The sequence below is a fragment of the Cygnus olor genome, chromosome 7, assembly GCF_009769625.2.
Source record: "Cygnus olor isolate bCygOlo1 chromosome 7, bCygOlo1.pri.v2, whole genome shotgun sequence".
NCBI classification, from domain to species: Eukaryota; Metazoa; Chordata; class Aves; order Anseriformes; family Anatidae; genus Cygnus; species Cygnus olor.
Genome location: NC_049175.1, coordinates 30,314,916 through 30,334,522, shown reverse-complemented (window position 1 = coordinate 30,334,522; position 19,607 = coordinate 30,314,916). Strand labels below are relative to the sequence as shown.

General features: G+C 34.2%; 1 protein-coding gene across 2 annotated transcripts in view; it reads right to left on the bottom strand.

Annotated features, from left to right (window-relative positions):
• Positions 1–3,721: 3,721 nt before the first annotated feature.
• ATRNL1 (attractin like 1) overlaps positions 3,722–19,607 on the bottom strand; it is a 494,732-nt gene continuing 478,846 nt past the window's right edge. For both annotated transcript variants that reach the window (XM_040563153.1, XM_040563155.1), the window contains one exon: positions 3,722–7,967. In XM_040563153.1, the coding sequence (XP_040419087.1) occupies positions 7,843–7,967 (125 nt within the window). In that variant the 3' untranslated portion in view covers positions 3,722–7,842. The remainder of the gene's footprint in view (positions 7,968–19,607) is intronic.

The window sequence follows — 19,607 nt, the reverse complement described above, 5'->3', positions numbered from 1 at the left end:
AGACAGGGTAAATCACAAATTCTCAATGTTTCAATTTTGAGCTACCATTGAGACATACAATTTTAAAGGCACCTTTCAAAAAATGAATTTATAAAATCACTAAGCAATAGCATAAAGTCTACTATTACTAGCATCAGTGGCTTAGTGGTGAAGAGACCATAAAGCTGTATGATTTCCATTTGACGATACAGGGAGAGGCACAGTGGAAGGCAAACCATATAAAGTGGAGTCTAGTTAAAAACAGATGAGAACATCTATACAGCTATCTGATTAATTTACTTAAAATATTTTGTTTTCTTAAAAGATGTCCTTCCCCCTGCCTTCCCCCCAACTACAAATATTGCACAAAACAACCCCGCAGATCTACTGTACTAGAGAAATGTAGCAATGGTTTAGCACACCTGCTCACGTTAAGGGGTTCCTGTATCTTGATCTGTGTCAGCTTAAGTTATTAATGCTTGCATTTGAAGGCTTTTTCTTCTCAAAAGAGCTCAGAAGATCGGGAAACACTTGAATAAGCATTGGAAAAAGATAAAATGGCAGATGTCTACGGAAAGGATGGAATCTGAGGACATGGAATGTTTTGAGGGCATACAGTCCAAAATAATCCAAAATGCAATGTGGGGGAATGGGAACAATCAAAGAGTCAATTTGAACATATGCTACAAATAAAATTACAGTCTGAGAGGTTCAGGAATCAATGAGTAGCAGGAAAGGACAAGTTTGAAGCTTTTGAAGATATCTATATAAAGTGAACAGGTGATGCTGATACTAAGTGTAAGATGATGGAGATGCAGTAAGAGAACTGCTGAAGAAATTAAAAGCACTAATTCCAAGAACAGAGACAGAAGTAGTTGGAAAGGAATCAGGATCAGCATGTGGCAAGGACTGCATGTCTTCAGAACCTGGATTGGATTCACAATGAGATTGTATCAAAAGAAGATGCCAACAGAATAAGCCAAAGACAGATTTGAAAGGCATGGTGGAAAGGATGGAGCAGAGAAGGAATATTAATGGCTGGGATCACTGATAGGAAAATCTGAATTTAGAGGAAAGGGCATAAATTTCTTGAAAACCTGCTGAACAATGAAAATCTTTTATTTTCAACAAAGGAAGTTAGAGGGATGGACCTGAGTTTTTTGTGGAGGTCAGTTCTGAAGAGATTCAAGAATTGCTTTGGGAATTGCTCTATGCCATGTGTTTCCATGGTTGCCATTAAGGTATTAAAAACTGGAGGAGGTAAATAAAGTCAAAGACTGTGCAGAGTAATTTTGTTGGTTTCATAGATCGGAAAACATTTCAGAGCAGTGGAATGTGGTTTTCATAAATAGAGCGTAAAACCTGTTGTGGTGTCTTTCTTAAATTCTATAAAGCTCTCTCAGAAGACTTTTTTTTTTTTTTTTTTTTAATTTAATAAAGAAGGAACAGTTCAGCAACACCAATGAGGATTCTGGAAGAGGGTTCTACCAGATGTTAAATATTTTCATGAGATATTTGATAAGACTGTAAGACTATGATCAGAATGAATACACATAACTAAAAGATTTTTAAGAAATCTAATATATCATAGCCTTTCGGCTACACCGGAAGGATTTATAACATCATAAAACATTTTTAGAAATGCACATTCACTATTTCCAATGAGGAAGGTAGAACACGAAGTGAGTGTAAAATCTCTGGCCCATTTATTATAAATGAGGGATTAAAGCATGGAAATGCATTATGACCAGTGTTCTTCAGCATGGTTAAAATGGTACAACAATCGCTAACATTTTCAGACTATAATGAACATCAAAATAGTGGAGCACCTTTGAGAGCTTATGTCCTGGGCAACTGTGAATGAATCAGGAGGTGTTGCACAGAGACTACATACTTAAAGGAGAAAAATGGAGAAGAGTAAGGTAAAAATCAGTCATCTGGGAAAGCTGAATAACCAAAGATATCAGTAAGCCGAGTAGTTTAGTAAATAATGTGAATTTACCAACAATTTACCAACAAAGGGAAAGTGACCTCAAGAGTATGAACAGCCAGCAAATGTTTTTGTTTTAATTGTTTTAATTTTGTTTTCCTCCACATTAATTATGCTTCAAGTTTGGGTGTAGAAAATTGTAACATCTAGCACTATTAAATAAAGCTGATACTAAATAACTTAATAACAAAAATACACTCAGTGCTCATAGTGCCTATTATTTTTAGAGCACTAAAGAGCACCGAGTACTCTCTAAACATTAATTAATTAATCTTCAATATTCCCATGTCATTAGTAAGGTTAATTTTATCATTCCCAAGTATTTAGTTAGGAAACCTGAAGCAGGAAAAATGATTTTCTAAATTCCAATGTTCTATTTAGCAGCAGAAACAAAGTCATCTACATTAATATGTTTAGAAAGATTTTTATATCTGACCATTTGTCTTTTTGTACTCTGGGGAGGAGAGAAGAGAGGACTTACAGAAATAATAACAGATTTCCTTTCTGAGAGAAAGCATTATGATGCATACAATTTGGGTAGAGCTCTGTCAAAAAAACATCCACAGTAATAATCCTAAACATTATTTTTTGTAACTATGGTTATTTTTTTTCAAGTATATTTTATAACTGAATATATTTAAAGAGTTTTAAGTCATCACATGGGAAAAATAATTTATTCTTCATGTTAACCACTAAAAATAGTGCAATAATAATGATTTTTGGCAAATACTGACCTGTAAAGTAATGTTTAACAAGAGACTCAGATCTTCAGTAGAATAAGATGGTCAAGATACCTTCTAGAGGTGTGCTTGAAGAGTTCCATGTTATTTTTTTCTTGCTTCTTGTCAAACAAAAACTCTGTTAGAAAAAAGCATTTGCTAAAACTGCACAACAGCTAAGCAATGTTTTGGTGATAACATCCCCAAAATAGAAAGGTAAACAGTTATTGTTAAATAAGTAACAATTTTCTCAAACTCCAAATTCATATAAGCTTACTGTAATATTAACTCTGGCCTTAACTTATAATTGAAAAGCTGTTATAGAAAAATATACTGAAAAATAAAGACATAAAAGGCTAGAAGGCATGTGCCACACTCAGTCTTGGACTCCCTGAAAATACTGACAGCAAATTGATAACCCTGTGAAATAGCATTACCTATGGAGTACTTTAAACCGAGTTCTGTATCATCTTTCATAAGGATAAACACACTTGAGGCTTCATTTCTGCAGAAATGACCACTAACATACACACAAACAGTCACTGATTCAGTTAAAGTCTTCAGACCATTTGATACAATATGTGAGAATATGAGGAAACCAAGAAAATGTTCTGATTTAGATCGGCTGTGAAACCGATTGTGTAACTCCATACAGAAATGCTTCCTGTGTGTTTTAAAGACTTTTTTTTTTCCCGTCTTTGTTCATCATTTCCAACCATGCTTTCTTATTTTAGAAGAAGAAAGTTTTGAATATTTCAGAAGTGGTGCAAAGAATTCTTTTTACCTAAACATGACTGAGCTTCAACTAGCATGACTGAAGAAATATTGGCAAATTAAAGCCTAGGGTAATAATAGTCCCCTTTTGACTTCACAGTGAATTTCAAGGGGCCACTAGAATTTCAAATAAATACACAAATGCTGATTTTCAACATCAGAAATATCTGTAGCTATGTGGCTACATATGTAATATAGAAATATAAGTATGGATTTTGAAAGTGAAATAACATTAAATACAGAGAACATGAAACAAGATATGTCTCCAATTTATTCAAGCCCAGGTTCTGCAAGGCTGCTTTTGAGAGCTTTGTTCTTCTTAGTGTTTAACAAGCAAGCACAGCTGAAGCCAATATGGGAAGTTGTGGGTACCTGCAAGACAATAGGAATTTTGCTATTGTTGTCAGAGGAACTATATTTATTAGAAGCATGTAAATTATCCCTAAGTAGTTCATCCTTTACTTTAGAAACTACCTGACATGAGAATTGGTAAATTACAGCTTTTTATATAACTCTGCACTTTAAACCCCACCACCTGACACACTGAAAAATTAATTTATTGATTTTTTTTTCAGCAATGTCAAGAATTCCAGATAGGACAACATTGCATTAAAAAAGAGAGGGATTGTTAATTACCTTTAACAGAGACTTTTCCTTTATTGTCAATAAACCTTTCGTATGCTTTTTTTTTTTTTTTTAATGGTAATATAATTAGATACATAATGATTTTATAATTAAATTTATACTATGAAAGTTATTATGTATGAAGACTGAATGCTAGTTAAAGTGATCTCAAACTAAAATTCTTACCATCAGAATTCCATCTCTCTGCATTAGATTACTTAGAAAACAATTATTGCTGCAGATTTTACACATAGCAAATGCAAAATCTCAATGTGAATTTGTCCAAAAGTGTCTAGCTTGGGAAGATGGTAGGGGACTTTATAGAGAGCAGTCAGCTATGAAAATTTTTAAATCAGATTAATCTGAATATTCCCAATTAATGGTATCTTCATGCATTAACATATCTAGAATTTAGCTTTTTAGATATAACTGTAATAGGGGTACCATACAAATAACCTTTTATTTATTTATTTATTTATTTTCTGTATAGGTACATTAACATTCCATTACATTTCAAAGGAATGTAATGAAAAGCAAGTATTCTAGTGTGTTATTTATATGTGCACAAATTTTATTTAAGTAGTTTCAGGACTTTATAAATATACATGTACATAGAAGAAATGAAAGACTGATGAGCCCATGCTACCATGGACAGTCTATTTTGAAGAGTAATTTTGAACAGTCATAGCTGCTGAATTTCCCTCAGCAGAATCAATGGGCTGAGGGGGTTGGGGTTGAATCCTGACAATCAAAACTTCACTATGGGCTTACTTTCCAGCACAGCATTTAGTCATTTATTTTTTGTCCAACGTAAATCACACTAGGGTTAAAACAGGCCATTCAACATTTTCTGACTGTAAGAAAGAGTTCAAATGTTAATCTTGGAAAGCAGGGTTTAACAAAATTGGCTTTCTCATGAATCAGTCATAATATGATAGTTGATAAAACATCTCATCTGATGTACAGAGGTCATTCTTAAAAAGCTAGGACTTGCCAACAACTGACAGAAAGTTGCTACCAGACATATCATACTATTTTTATACCTTTAAAATAGAAAGTGGTAACAGTTACTCTGAAGCTTTGGTTTGAAGTCTGTTGGCAATCTTCTGGTATTTAGGTTTGGCCGTTATATAACTATTTCTCTCTATTTTATTATTGTATGCCTTTACTAATTTGCATGCAATTAGGGACCCTGGGAGAAGAAAGATACATTAAGAAAAAACATTCTCAGAGTGAATGAAAATGCTGAATGATCCCATAACAAACATGCTTTTCTTATACAATAAAGTAACATTTTTTACTGTTAACATAATAATAAAATGTCTGATATTTGCCCATCTCCAATGTTGCAATAAAATATTTATTCCCTTTTAAACTCATATCTGCTTTTCAAGTAATTGTAAAACTCCAGTTGAGATACAGAAAAGTAATCCTTTGTGAGTACAGTCAGAACTGCTCTACAAGAATACATGGTCTTTCTGTGCACAGGGTTTCCAGTACACTCAAAAAAACACACACTGTATATTTCTTATGTGAAATGTTTAGGCTGAGGATAATACAGAGCTTGGAAAATATTCCAGACAAGTGGTTCTTTCCTTTTCTTAAATGTATGTATCCTATAAACCAGTTCCACTGGCTTATATTCATTTGAACAGATCAACTTGAAAACCGACAGAAAGGGTTGTTTACAAAAGACCATTTTTTTCACTCTATTAAGTAGCACTGATTGAAAGTTCCCAATAGGAGCTTTAAGAAGGAGTTTTTGAAATTTTAAGATATAAGAGATTGAAGTCAGAATAGGCAATAAAAGTCACAAAATTGTGATGTCATTATTTTAGGATAATAATCTTATTTTAAGATATGAAAATACTGAAGCAATCATGCCAGCATAAGAAATAATTATATCATAATTCATAAGTGCATAATTTATCAAAACAATAGAGCAGTCATGGTTAGATGCAACCTAATATTTCTGTATAAGATATAACTACACACTGTACAATCGTTCCTTTTTATAGTTATTTTTACACTTAGTCCTCACCCAAATTAATTAAGCTGAGTACTTCAAGGTATGAATGGCATTACAAAATAAACACAACTCACAACAGGGCTTTATTACTGCTACTGCACCACCATAGCATGCAAGTAACTATGTAGTCAACTATGAACAGTAAAATGTCATCATTTTCCTGAAATAAAAAGAACATGAAAAATACAGATATAGTAGTAAACATCAATTATCTTTTTATATCTTTCATATTTACCAAAAGTCTATCATTACATGAGGAATTTATACCTCTGTATCAGTCTCCTGTACTAGCATGGTGGCAAATTTGTAGCTGAGAAACTACACTTTCAACAAGCTCATACAAAACTACTTTCTTCATATTATACTGCTGTCAACGTGTAATGCATAAATTAGAACATGACACGTCTGCTACCTACCCCTAGCATACTCTTACTTTTTTGTATATTTGTGAATTTTGAGCAAATAAAAAGCCTGAGGGCCATTAAAGCTGTTTGCTAGGTTATATGTGGTGGTGACCAAGCCCCCAAAAGGCTAATGTCCAGTGAAAAGGAAGCTCTTTTGTCTGCTTGTTGTTGCTGAGTACTGATTGTGTGAGGATCCATACTGGATGTTGAATTTCAGAACCACCGTTGGAAGCAACTTGAATTTATAAATACATATTTAATTTTTGGTATGCAGGGTAATTGCTTTGAAAGTGAGGCTGAGATGAAATTCTGTAGCTGGGAGATCAACACCATCAGAAAAACATATTGTGCTGTTAAACAAGGGTCAAAGTGCTGACTGGGATTCATTTCTTTTGTTTGAAGGTCAGAATAATTTATAGATACTAGAAACTTTCAGTTTTGAAATGGGAGCAGGTATATTACTGTAGAGTAACAGCAAGTTAGACTTGCAATCTTGGAGACTCTCTTGGAAAAAATGCCAAACTTGATCACAAAAGAAACTTTCTCATGCTCAATCAATTTTGCTAATGAATTGCCTGGCATGGAAGTCTCACATGAGCTGTTTGTAAAATATCTCAATCAGAATTCTGAAAAGAGTATTAGGAACAGAAAAATGAAAGCCCACCCATCACTCTGTAGCAACACAGATTACATTTCTGAACCTTTTGCAAGTTAAAAAAAAAAGAAATTCTGAAATAATTTTTTTTTTAAATAGAATTTTCCTTTAAATATTACTTGTGGTATTCTCAGGTTCTACCTATGCTAAATTCAAAAGTTGCCTACCTATTTTGGGCAATGGTAAAAAAACACCGAAATCCAAATGATCCTCTGTAGTTCCTGCTTACTGGAAAGACATCTTAATTCTGATTACAAGGAAAGAACTGTACAATTCTCATTGTTACATTAAGCTATACAAAAATGTCCTTTAGTTTCCTGGAATTCGCTTAATTTTCAATTATACAATTTCCTTCTACATTACAAAACAATGTACAGTTTTTCCTAGGATTTTCCCTGCTCTGATATGTTCAGGATTAAGAATGCTAGGTATTTATTCAATCTTTTGTTGATATCAGAATCCACTCTTTTCATTAAAGCTCATCAAATATACCTACCATAAGTTTGTTCTGCTTTGGGGCATAGTAGGCTGTGTGACTAACAGAGCACAGTACCTCATATGTTCATTCATAGATTTGCCTCCATAAAAACTGAGGCTGTAGTATAGCTTTCAATGGAAGCCATTTAAAAAGAAAACATTACAGAATATACAATTGAAGTTTTTGAATCTCAGACACAAGTTCCTTGACGTGTTGAAAGATGATGTTTTCGATTTCTGACTCCTGAACTCTTATCTTTACAGTCCGCAGGCTTCTGTTGTGAAATGTCTATCAGTGCACTTGCAATTGCAAGACCTGTAAGATAAAAAAAGGGAAAACAGAATTTAATGCCCAGCTTTCCTGAGAAGACTTCCATAACAGTGTGGTGGTGCCTTTCATGCAGTTTTTATACTTTCACAGAAGAGATCAGCTTTAATTTAGAGGTAGATAACCAAGTTCTCTCTTTCTGAAATGCTACCTGCTAACAATGAAGAAACAGGAAGAGAAAAGTGCAGTTAGGAGACCAGACTGGGAATCAGGAGAGTCATGTTCTGTGTAAGTCTCCTATGGATTTGTTGCGTGATCTTAGCTTCACCTCTCTCTTTATCACCATTTTCTTGGTTATGTGGACCAGAAGCACTCTGACATGGATTTTCTCTTATTAAATGTTTATGCACTGCATTTAGAAATGGATGAAGCTAGCAAATCAGAAAGTAAGAGCAAAATGTAGACCATAGTTAGGACAAAACTGTACCCTTGAATATTACCCTTTTCAATATATGTGCCTTCCTGTCCCGATAGGTTATTATTTAACATGAATAAAAAGATATGAAAATATATTTCCAGAATGCATGGGCTTGTGAACAGACAGTGAAACACGATGATGTTGACCTGTATTAATTCTAAATGTGGTCAACTCACACAAACTCTTCCAAACTGTGGTTAAATTGTCGATATTTCACAACCTGTTATAAATTTAACACAGCATTACAAAGGGCATAGACAGGCATGCCTAGGAAATGAGTAGTTTAAGAATTTACTATTCCATTTTATTGTTACTGAAATGTTTAATTAATGGTAGTTCTATTTTATTTTTTATTTTTTTAATTCACACAGGTGATATTTCAATGAAATGGATTAGGACTATTCACATCATTCATGTGTTATACTCCACCACGGCCACAATAAAACTGTAATAGTTATATTTGCAAAAGTACATTTAAATATACACATAATATAGGCCAAGATTGTGCTGGTTCTCCATACTCCCCAGTACATCACAGTCTCTCAAGTATCCTGAAGAATTTATGCTATTGCAAATGGTAACACTATGTTCTTTACTTCACAAAAATGTTGCAACAATTAACTAATGTGCATACAGCTTTTTGAAAATTCATAGCACTATAGTGTAAAATGCTAAGTACAATTATCACTGCTGCATTTCAGGATATGTAAGAGCCAAGATTAATTAAGTCTTTTTTTCTCACATACACATACATTTCCTGGCATGAGCCAGTGATGCTTTAAATTGGACTTTGATAGATTAAATTTTTGAAATCTTCAAGGCACCTTTAAAATATCAGCTGTATCTAGTAATAGAAAATTCAAAGATAAAATCAAAACAATGCTTGCTTACACATGATCCTGGTTTTAACAACTAGGCTTAGAGAGTATGCTAAATGGAATGAATATTATTAGGAAAACAGACTTTCCATTTTTTTATAAGATAATTTAAAATATGCTTGGATGCATGATGCTAGCCTCACTTTACATAACAATTAACAAAAAGGAAGAACTATTTTCTTCAAATCTAATGCTGCATACTGGGATACGCTGGCATGCTGTTAGAGTTCCATTAAAATCAGGTCACTCTAGAAGATCATTTTTCAGAACGTCACACAAATCATCTGATGAAATTCATTTATTATGTTCTCTAAGCCCTGCATAGTTCCTTGTTATCAAAGCAATACAATTAACTGGGAGAACAATTCATTATTTCAGACTGGCGGTCTAAAGGAATTTCATTTACCAAGTCAAGCTGATGCACAGACACTGCAAGCAAGCAGAATTTGCATCAAAATATAACAGAAAAATTAATAAAAATGCTGTGGCTTAAATATTCATTAAAAGAAAAACAACACACTTTCCCTTTATTTTACAGGTTTTGTATCTAAACAACAAATGTGAATACTTTTATAGTCATTAAGTTGGAATTGTAAAACCTGTTATATGTGTTGCCCCTGTTCATAAATTATTCCATTTACCTTCCTTCCCTGAACACTGCTATATAAACATCCTACCTACCAAACTGGTATTTTCTGAACCAGTATATGGTTTCTGCTTGCTTCTGACTCTTAAGTAAGGTGGCAGAAAGGAACAGTGGAATAAGTAAACATGACACAAGCAGAATCAGTGGGTCACCTCAAATAGTCTAATTTCTCACAATTCAATCCTACCTATAGAACCAGTCCTATTTTTGAGTTTAGTTTGTTTTCCTACTAAATGTTATAGAAATAACCTGACCTAGTTCTGCGAAGCTAAAGCAATCTGTAGCTTGTTTTATGTATATATATGGAAAGATCATTAAGAAGTGAGCCCAGTCAAATACATAAGTGGAAAGTTTATTTTTGTAAGACATAATTGCATCCACAATGAGAAAAATACCAGAGAAAGCAATACGAACTTGGTTATCTTTAGCAGAACTATTGTCTTTCCTAATGGAAGTTAAATGGTAATAGTTTATTCTCAGGAAGTAAGTGTCTAATCATAAAATTACTGGTGTGTGATTTTTTTATATTTTTTATACAATTATGCAAAACAATTAATAAGTACAGGAATAAAATACAGCACATCAAATGAGATTGCCTTCAAAAGCATGTTCCCGATTTATATACAAACAGCACTAATTCTGCATTTGAACAAAAGCGTCGGAAAAAGTCATTCATTTTGTGATGCTCTCCTCCCAGTCTCTGTAAAAACAGGCAGTACTATATATTTTAATTTTCCAGCAAAACAGCTTCATTAGGCGTGAAAGGTTAATTGCAGGTTTAAGCGCAGTTCAGGGAACAGTGCATGGGTCTGTAGTGAATAGCACAGTCTGCTACAGGAAGGCTGAGTGCTATAAACTGTTTGCCCCGCTGAAATGTTTTACTACCTCATTTACTAACTGTCTTCTTTTACTGCTTGTATTTGTAGTTCTTCTAAACCTTTAATAGCTACAGTTTTATTTCACTGTAATCAGATTTAAATGGAAATACCCATGCTGGGATGTTTAAACGCTTTTCCTCTGATTGTATACAGCTACATTTGTACTGATGTAAAGCTACGCTATCTCTCAAAGTAGGAAAAAAACTAACATTGAAAAAGTTAGTCTTACATGCTGGCTTGCATATTTAAAACCTTTTTCTCCTCCTCTATTGTTCATTTTAATGAGAAGTACATTGAGTTCTTCTTGTTACTTTGTTAAAAGTAAGGGAACAAAGAATGACCCCAGATTCATGGTTTGGCAGGTAATTGGAAATGTTTTTTTTTTTTTTTTCCAATTTAAATATGTATTATTCAGAGATAATAATTGGATAGATGTCTTCACTTGATTAAATTCTACACGTTTTCATTGCCACACACAATCAGAAAATTCAGAATGCTGAAGGCAGTAAAATAACTACAGCTCATGTAGATCAATTAGAATTGTTTGATATTTTAACCAATATTATTGTCATTGCTTAAGGTGACCTTAAGCAATGAAAATAAAATGACAGCTACCATACAGAGAGACTTAAAGCATAAAAAAAAAACACCTGGGTAAACTGTATACCATTACTTTAATAGCTTTATTCTTCAGCACACAGTACTATTTGCATCACGTCTTTTTGTTGATTCTTTGAAGATCTGTTCCAGTACATGCTCAACTAATAGTGGACTTAGTATTTTTATTACAAAGGATATGTTATTTGAACACTTTTCATATTATAAGGTGCAATGTCTATGAATATCCATACAAATGGATCTAAACAGTTTGAAGACATATTGAGAAAGTTATGAGAATTACAGTCTCTAGTGTCTGAGGAAGATGACCATCACATACAGTGAAGACAAGTTCATGCTTATATCAATAAAATTAGAATTTTTATGAGGTCTGTAATTTATCATTATTTCAAGTCTATAAAGACCTTTTTTATACATACACAACACATATATTGCATGTTTATAAATGACATATTTATATACAAAAATACTTCATTAAAAATGCAGTCTTTTATTATCTATTTCTTAATTTGATCACCATAACCTTTGTGGATGCAATCCAGGACAGCATGCATTTATTCTTTATAGGAAACATATACAGTAGCTATAATGGTTATAATGGCAGAGGAATAGAACTTTCATAAAAGATCATTACTGGGCAAGTGTTTCTGAATATCCACTGAAACAATTCTCTCACATTTTATACAACATTGCACTAGGTGTATTCTTATTCAGTTTAGTTGTTTGATAAAATTTTCAGGATTGTCTGGTACTTCCTATACCTTTCCTGTTTTCTCATTAACCAAACTTTTTTCAAATGGACCAACTTGTGATTAGTTTTCATGACTAAAAAGAACAGAATGTTCTTTGTGCTACATACTCATATGCCTGTGCTGTAGAGCAAGTCGTGGGGAGATAGAAGGCACATCAGGTGGAACCAAGAGAAGAATTCTGGATTTAAAGGAGTGATCCACAAAACCTTCTCCTAACCACATACAGATCTGATACTCAAATAACTACTTTCTATAAGAAAAATTGAACCACCTGAAATTCAACATCGTGCATGGCCAGAGGTACCATGGAGCTGTATCTCAAGATAGAGCTAAGTTCATTTTAATATCATAAAATGGTCCAATCCTGCATGTATATCCGAGGGTCCTGATCTAGCAGGTGTGCCTAGACAATATCCAGAAATCACAGGCTACAGGCTTAGTCATGGATAACAGCCGTCTTAAGCAACTGCCAAGAAGAGTTAAGTATCTGCGTAACCTTTCATGTTGAATTTATTTATTTATTCATTTATTTCATTTATTTATTTTTAAAGGACAAGCTGACAGCACTGACAGCACCTCAAAATCACAATCTTGTTATAGGCCTCTCTTCCTGTTTGGTGCATGGTTATGTATTTTAAGTTGACACTATTCTTACTATGAGAAAGATATCTTTAAAAAAACTAAACTAACTAGGAAATTACTTTGGGCAAGTAACCTCATCATTTCTTTTTCAGTGATAGTTTTTGCTAGATGGGAAGACAGCCAGGAGACCAGGAGGTATGGTTTTCTTTTCTTATGCATATAACTTAATTAAATAAGTAAAATATGAGACAGAGCTTAAACCATAACAATAATAAACTAAATAATGATAGTGTGGAATTAAATAACCGCACACTAGAAGAGAGGAGATGTCATGCTCTTTTGCATTATACCCTTGGTATTTAGCAATAACAGCTATCTATGAGGGGCTAGGAAACTCTATTCCCAGAATAGACTTATAAATTGCTTGCTGTCAGTTTGTGGGAAATGCAGACTATACAATAAAGGATCTTTTATGAAATGTTCAGCCTTTCCCAATTTTTCTCATTTTGAAAAGGAAATGGCCCTACATATTTGTGTGAAATATTTGTGTTCTGAGGGGCTGCTAGTGATTTTTTGTGTACGGTCAGGCAGTTTTCCCTTCCCTTTCAGTGTGAGATATTTCTAGTTTAGTTTGTAATGCAGGTCTGTGCAATGTCTGGTGCCTTTAAACTATCCAGCCAGCCAGTGGCTGAGACAGCATGCGCCGTTTGGTCTCTGGCTACAGGCAGATGGGGATCGGCAATGTGACTAAGGTGCATGCTACCTTCCCAAGGACAGCCGGAAGGTCAGAGTACATGTATGCTAGGCTAATCTGCACCAATTTTCATGGCTATCCAAGCACTTTGGGGTAGGTCTTGTCTGTTCAGCAGGACAAGCAAATACGGTAGTGACAAAGGGAATGTAGCGAGATGTTGGAGGCACCATGGAGGTAGGTTGGGACTGGTGCAATCTCATGTTGTTTAGCTTAAAGCTGTTTTTTCTCTCCTGCTTTTCTGAACTCAAGGAGCTTAATATTATAATTAATATAATAAAACAATATATTAATTAAATTAATATAATTAATTTAATACGATAACATGAGATTATTGAAGTTTGCTGAACTGCATCATCAGAACTGTGCGCCTGGCTCAGGGAAAGCAGTGCAGAAGGAAGCAGAAATATGCTAAAAAAGTGGGAAAGAAAGATCGGGATCACGGCTGAACCAAGCTGGGAGGTGAACTCTCATTTGGAACTGCCTAAGAGATAGTAAGTCATGAAGGGTCTTGAAGATGAATAATGATTTTTGAAGCAATAGGAAAAGGAAGTCCATGGAGCTACTAAAAATTATTTTTGTGATAAACCAACTAGTCAAGAAAATGATCTGAAATAAATGTGGTTAAGATAGCATTTGCTGAATGTGGCAGTAATTCAGAAGTAAGGTGCAGAGATCCTGAACAAGGGCTTTTGTTTTGCAGATGCAGAGGGAAGATAGTGTTTTAGAGAGGCTGCAGCAGCAGCAGAATTCAGCAAGGCTATCACGAAGCCTGGTTGTGGGGAAGCAAAGGAACCGTAGTTGGCAAGAACACTTGGGCAAGACCAGAGGGACAGCAAGGGTAATGGTGCCATTAACAGACTCAAGGGAAAATAGTGGAATAAGAACTGAACAAAAAAAAAAAAAAAAGGAAAATCTTGTGGCAATGAAAAAAGAAATACATAAAATAGGTTTGTAAATGAAGCTTAGGGTAGCATAACCTGTTGTTGATGCGTAACGCAAATTCAGTTGTATAGAACAGGGACTTTCATTGAAGTCAAATACATGCATTTTTTACAAAGTAAACAGGAAATGGAACACCAATACTTTTTTTTTTTTTTTTTTGACATTTCTGATACATTACTTTGCCACAAATTATCCTTAAATTTGAAAAGGAAAGCCCACCTTAAGCTGTGACGGTTAAAGCTTGTCACAGATTTATCAGTAATATTCAGAATACGACTGACTCCAAAGACTGGGGGAAAAAAAAAAAATGTAGTTGACTGCTGAGTCTGAAGATAAAATGTTTGTCTCAAAACTTCTTATTGACTCACTGTAGCTATTAAAATATGCTTGGGGAATGGTTAAATTTAGACCAGTCGAGTAATAGCTTCTAAAGCTGAAATACTTATCAGTACTAAATTTCAATTAATAAAGCAGGCATCAAATATAGTCAGTAAGTATATTCTTTCCACAGAATAGCAGATCTAAGCGAATTAAAGTTGCTTAACGTTTTTCTCTAAGGTGTTTTACCTTGGCACTAGTTACAGACAAATAATCTGTTGCTAGACCATTATTTTAATCCCTTTATAATTTTTGGACCTTTGACCACAAATGATGATTACAGAAATCTGCGAATGCTCTTAACTATTCCATTGCATTTCTCAACATAGCTCATTTTATACAAAATGATGGAAAATTTTCTTTGTAAATAATATTTTTACATTAAGAAATAAGCAACAATTGATGCATAAATAATTTTGCATGTAATCAGGCTTTCTCTGCTTTGCATTTCTAGAATATAAGTTGGAATCTCAAACAGGCATGTCAGTAGCAAAACATGATGAAATTTTAGGGGTAAAAAACAAATTTTATAGGATATGTAATATTTTCAGAAAGCTATCAATTAAATACATGAATGGAAAATCACCTGTTACAGAAATTGTTATTTTAAGTTACCAGGAAAATAAGGGGGGTTGTTTTTTAACTGATGACTATTAAAAACAGCTAAAAAGAATAATCTGCTTAGAATATGTGCAAACTTCCTGCCAATTAACTCCTTAATACACTGCCACTGCATGTTACACATCATGCATTAAAATGCACGTAATTACACAGGTTTCCATAACAGACAGTAATATTTGAAACATTCAGATTTTTTTTTCACAAAAAACTATTTAATTTTCAGTTTGAAAACATCTTTCCATTGAATCGTTTATTCATATGTTATGAAAAACATCTCTATTCTTGTGATGTTGTGCACCAGTTTAATTTGTTTTCAAGAAAATCACTATAAACTAATTTGCTACTCTGCAAGAATTTGGTGAGATGCATTAATCATGCCAGAATCTAATTTGGTCTTGTAAACCCATTGCTGTAGAAGAGAAAAAGATATACTTAAAGTACCAAAGAAGCAATATTTTCACTCACTTTTAGCTATACCTGGGTAAATACAAATGAAATTCTAATTGGTTTTGTTTAGAAGTTAGTATCACAGGTGGGGTTAGTTTATGAACCTCACTATAGCAATGAGACACATTTGGATTGCAAAAGCCTCCTCCAGACCAGTACACCCAAGTTTACTCATGCAGCATTATTTTACTTTGTCTCTACCTTCAGCCATCTCCTTTGAGTGGGATTCTGCATGGCAATCAGAGAAAGGTAAAGGTATGAAAACTGTAAAAATTTGTGAGCTTCAGTTATATTTTTAAAGCTTTTTAAACCAAATCCATTCATGCAAGTTGGACAGTTTAACCACTGTGATGAAAGCTAAAGCCTTACTAAACATCCTGAATAGGATGAACACCTGTGAGACAAAGATTTACCATTTGTATCACAGGGTGCACTAGACAATACAGTGCTGAACTATCATTTCATGCAATTAAGTAATCAGAAAACCTGCATATATGTGAGTATCTGAGAAAAAGAGAGAAGTTTTAGGCATGACTGAACAATCAGGGAATAGTTAAATGGAGACAAGGCAGAGAGATTCAGTGGGGTTTGCTTCCCTCCAGAGAGGCCTTACTTGCAGAAGGTGATTTAAAGCAGATCTCTTCATGTCTGTAGAGGAAATCTGGGGTGATTAACCTTGCCAGGTGTAATTCAGTTTTTGTGAATACCTCCCTAATGTTCGATCTGGGTGATAACAAATATTTTTAGATTTGCAGCTTTACTACTCTTACACTCTATTTCTCTCGCTGTCATTCCTCAGCTATGCAGTTTATTGCTCCGATACCAGACCTCTCCTCTCCTCAAGACAAAACACACAACCATAAAGACAATAGGTTCAAGGGCCCAACAGGGGCCAATTCTACTCCCACCAGAGATAACACAATACTATTTACATTATCATTTACTTTTAAGGAAGAAGATCAGAGCCGTAATCCTCAAAGATGCTGTGTGTTGCTGTTTCTCATTCTGGCACCTTTATTTTGCAGATGCTGTTTTATTTTCCACTGTCAAAAAAATTATTTAAACCAGAAAGTGATGAATACGTTCATACAAACAAACGATTACAGTTCACCAGTAATTCAAAAGGACTCTCAAAAGATTAATCAGAAGTAGGTATGCTATCTGCAGTGCTTTTCCCATAATGAATTCTCATTTATAAGTTTTGCTTTCCAAGGCTGACAAAGTACTGGACTTGTTTTCCATTGCCAACATCCTGCTGCAATATGTCATTGCTCTAACCACTGTTTGGCTTGTAATTTGGTTTTGGCCAAATAACAATGCCAGTTTTTCGGTATTCTGCTGATTTCCACAACTAGACATTCAGTACATCCCCAGCTCCATAGCCAGCAGTCACTGTGACAAAACAAACGATCTTGGGAGCGTAACATAGAATTAAGTCAACAGGACTGAAAGTGTGCCCAGAATTTTGAAACATATTTTGAAATATTACTAACATGACAACATCCCCAGCATCTCTAACACAAGGTTGGTTGTAAGTTTGGTACCTATTAATGCCCAAGAATAAAGAAGCCTCAGAAGTAATCAGAAAATCTTGGTAAAACCTGAAAAAAAGCTCGGCCAATAAAATGCAAATAAATAAATAAATAAATCATAGAAATGGCCCTATCAGATTCCTGCACAGTGCTGAAAGAGAATAATGAATAATTCTGAAGGGGGCTCTAGTATATGCAGGCAAGCTATATGGCTACTGATTTATTCTTCCTGAATCTTCTACAGTATACTGAATACACTATATTATAACTTTAGCAAGCAAAATGACACACTTAGACCTGGTTACTATCAAAATGTATGGAAAAAAATATTCCATTTCAAACAGTCTGTTTGTAATTTATTACATACCATTGGCTCTAAACAGTCAATATAGATAAATATCAGTAAAATGATAGTAGCAGAGCACAGTTTGTTTGCATGACACATGCAGATAGAGCAAATGCCTGAAACTGTGAGATACTAATACTATGATTGTGCATCACTGAAAATATATTATGTTCCCTAGGCATCCTTCCTAGCTGGGAGAGAAAAAAAACAAACAAAAAAAAAACAAACAGAAAACTGGCAGGAGATAGTGACAGTTACCTAGCTCTATGTATACTCACACTCCAACAGCTGACAAGTAGCACTCATTTTCTAATTTACCAATCCTATTTTAAAATTTGAAATATATATACCATATTATGATACAAATATTACAAAATGATAAGTTTCGTCATTTGAAAAATTCCTGCACACCACCATTTTATCCAACAAACAAGGTAAAGTCTCTCACTCATCATGAACAAGACTTTTGCAAATAGATGGATTTGAAAATAAAAGGTAGAAATCAGGTGAAAGATAACAATCCAGAAGTTCTCATAAAGCCAATTGCCTAGCAAAGTCAGCTCCCAGAAGATGTCAGTATAAATAAAACAGGTACTGAAGAGTTTCTACAGCTGCCCTTCCTCATCACTAACCATGGGACTAAGAAGTGGCAGAGATGAAACCAGAGAGAAGATGATGCAGCAAGGGCGACTTTCTGGTTAGGCCTTTCCAATGCCAGAATCATTCTTTGTGACAACAGGCAAGATTTAGAGCAATTCTGTGCATTGTTCTTCATGTTATTTTCATCTAAAAGTGAAGCACTGTATAAAGTGCCATGCTAGCTTTGTATTTCCAGGATGTGATTAAGAGATATTTTTCATTTGTGTATTTTCAAAAAGTTTTTACTCTGTGATGAAGGAGAAATAAACCTTCAGCGGGACATTAGAATTCCCTCACTTCATTTTATCTAAATCTCCCATCTGTTTTTTAAAAGCAGAAATTATGTTGTCTTCTACTTTCTATTGAACTGCAGACCTTTTCCCCCTCTATTTTTTCCCATATGCTTTTTGATCACATGTGGAAAACTTGGCTTCATCTCTCATTTTCTGATCTTCTGTATTTCAATTATACTTTAATGGCTGTATATACAGTGATGATGACACAAGAGTGTGTTGTGAATGAAATCTGTTTTGTACTATCCCAGCTTCTGAGAAGTGCTACAATTTGAGTTGCTTTCTTCTGTAGCCTCTGAAGTGCCTTCTATAATATAATAATGCAATAAACCCTGAATCTGCTCTTCCCTTTGCAATGCAATCCAGCATTCTGTTTCCCATAATACTGCTACATTATGATTTGCAACTATAAATAATTATCCTAAGTTATAAAGATAAAATATAAAACTTTAAAGCAATGCCATTAGACACCATACACTTGAGACTCTGAAGAAACTCTAAGCAAACAATAATTTTCATAAAGAATAGAAAAGACGGTGATAATGAAAAGCTTGTTTCCTGCTTAGGACTAGTTCCAAAAGCTTGCCACAAGCTTAGGTGCAAAGAATTGAAATGGTAGGTAGCACACCACACCTTGTTTCTATCTTAAAAGGTAAGGGGAAAAAGGGTTGTGAGAATAGGATTTGGCAATGTGTGAGATTTTATAATGCTAATTATCCCTCAAACAGGTCAGAGATGAGAGGGACTTCTTGAAATTTCTACAAGGTTTGTGTTCAGATGCATGAGCATTTGAGTTGGATTTGTCTGTTCTGTCTTGTCTGGACAAGCATTCAATATAAGGACAATGGAATATATAGGATTCCTGGCTTTTCTCTATACTATTTTTCATTGCCTTCCCTCCAAA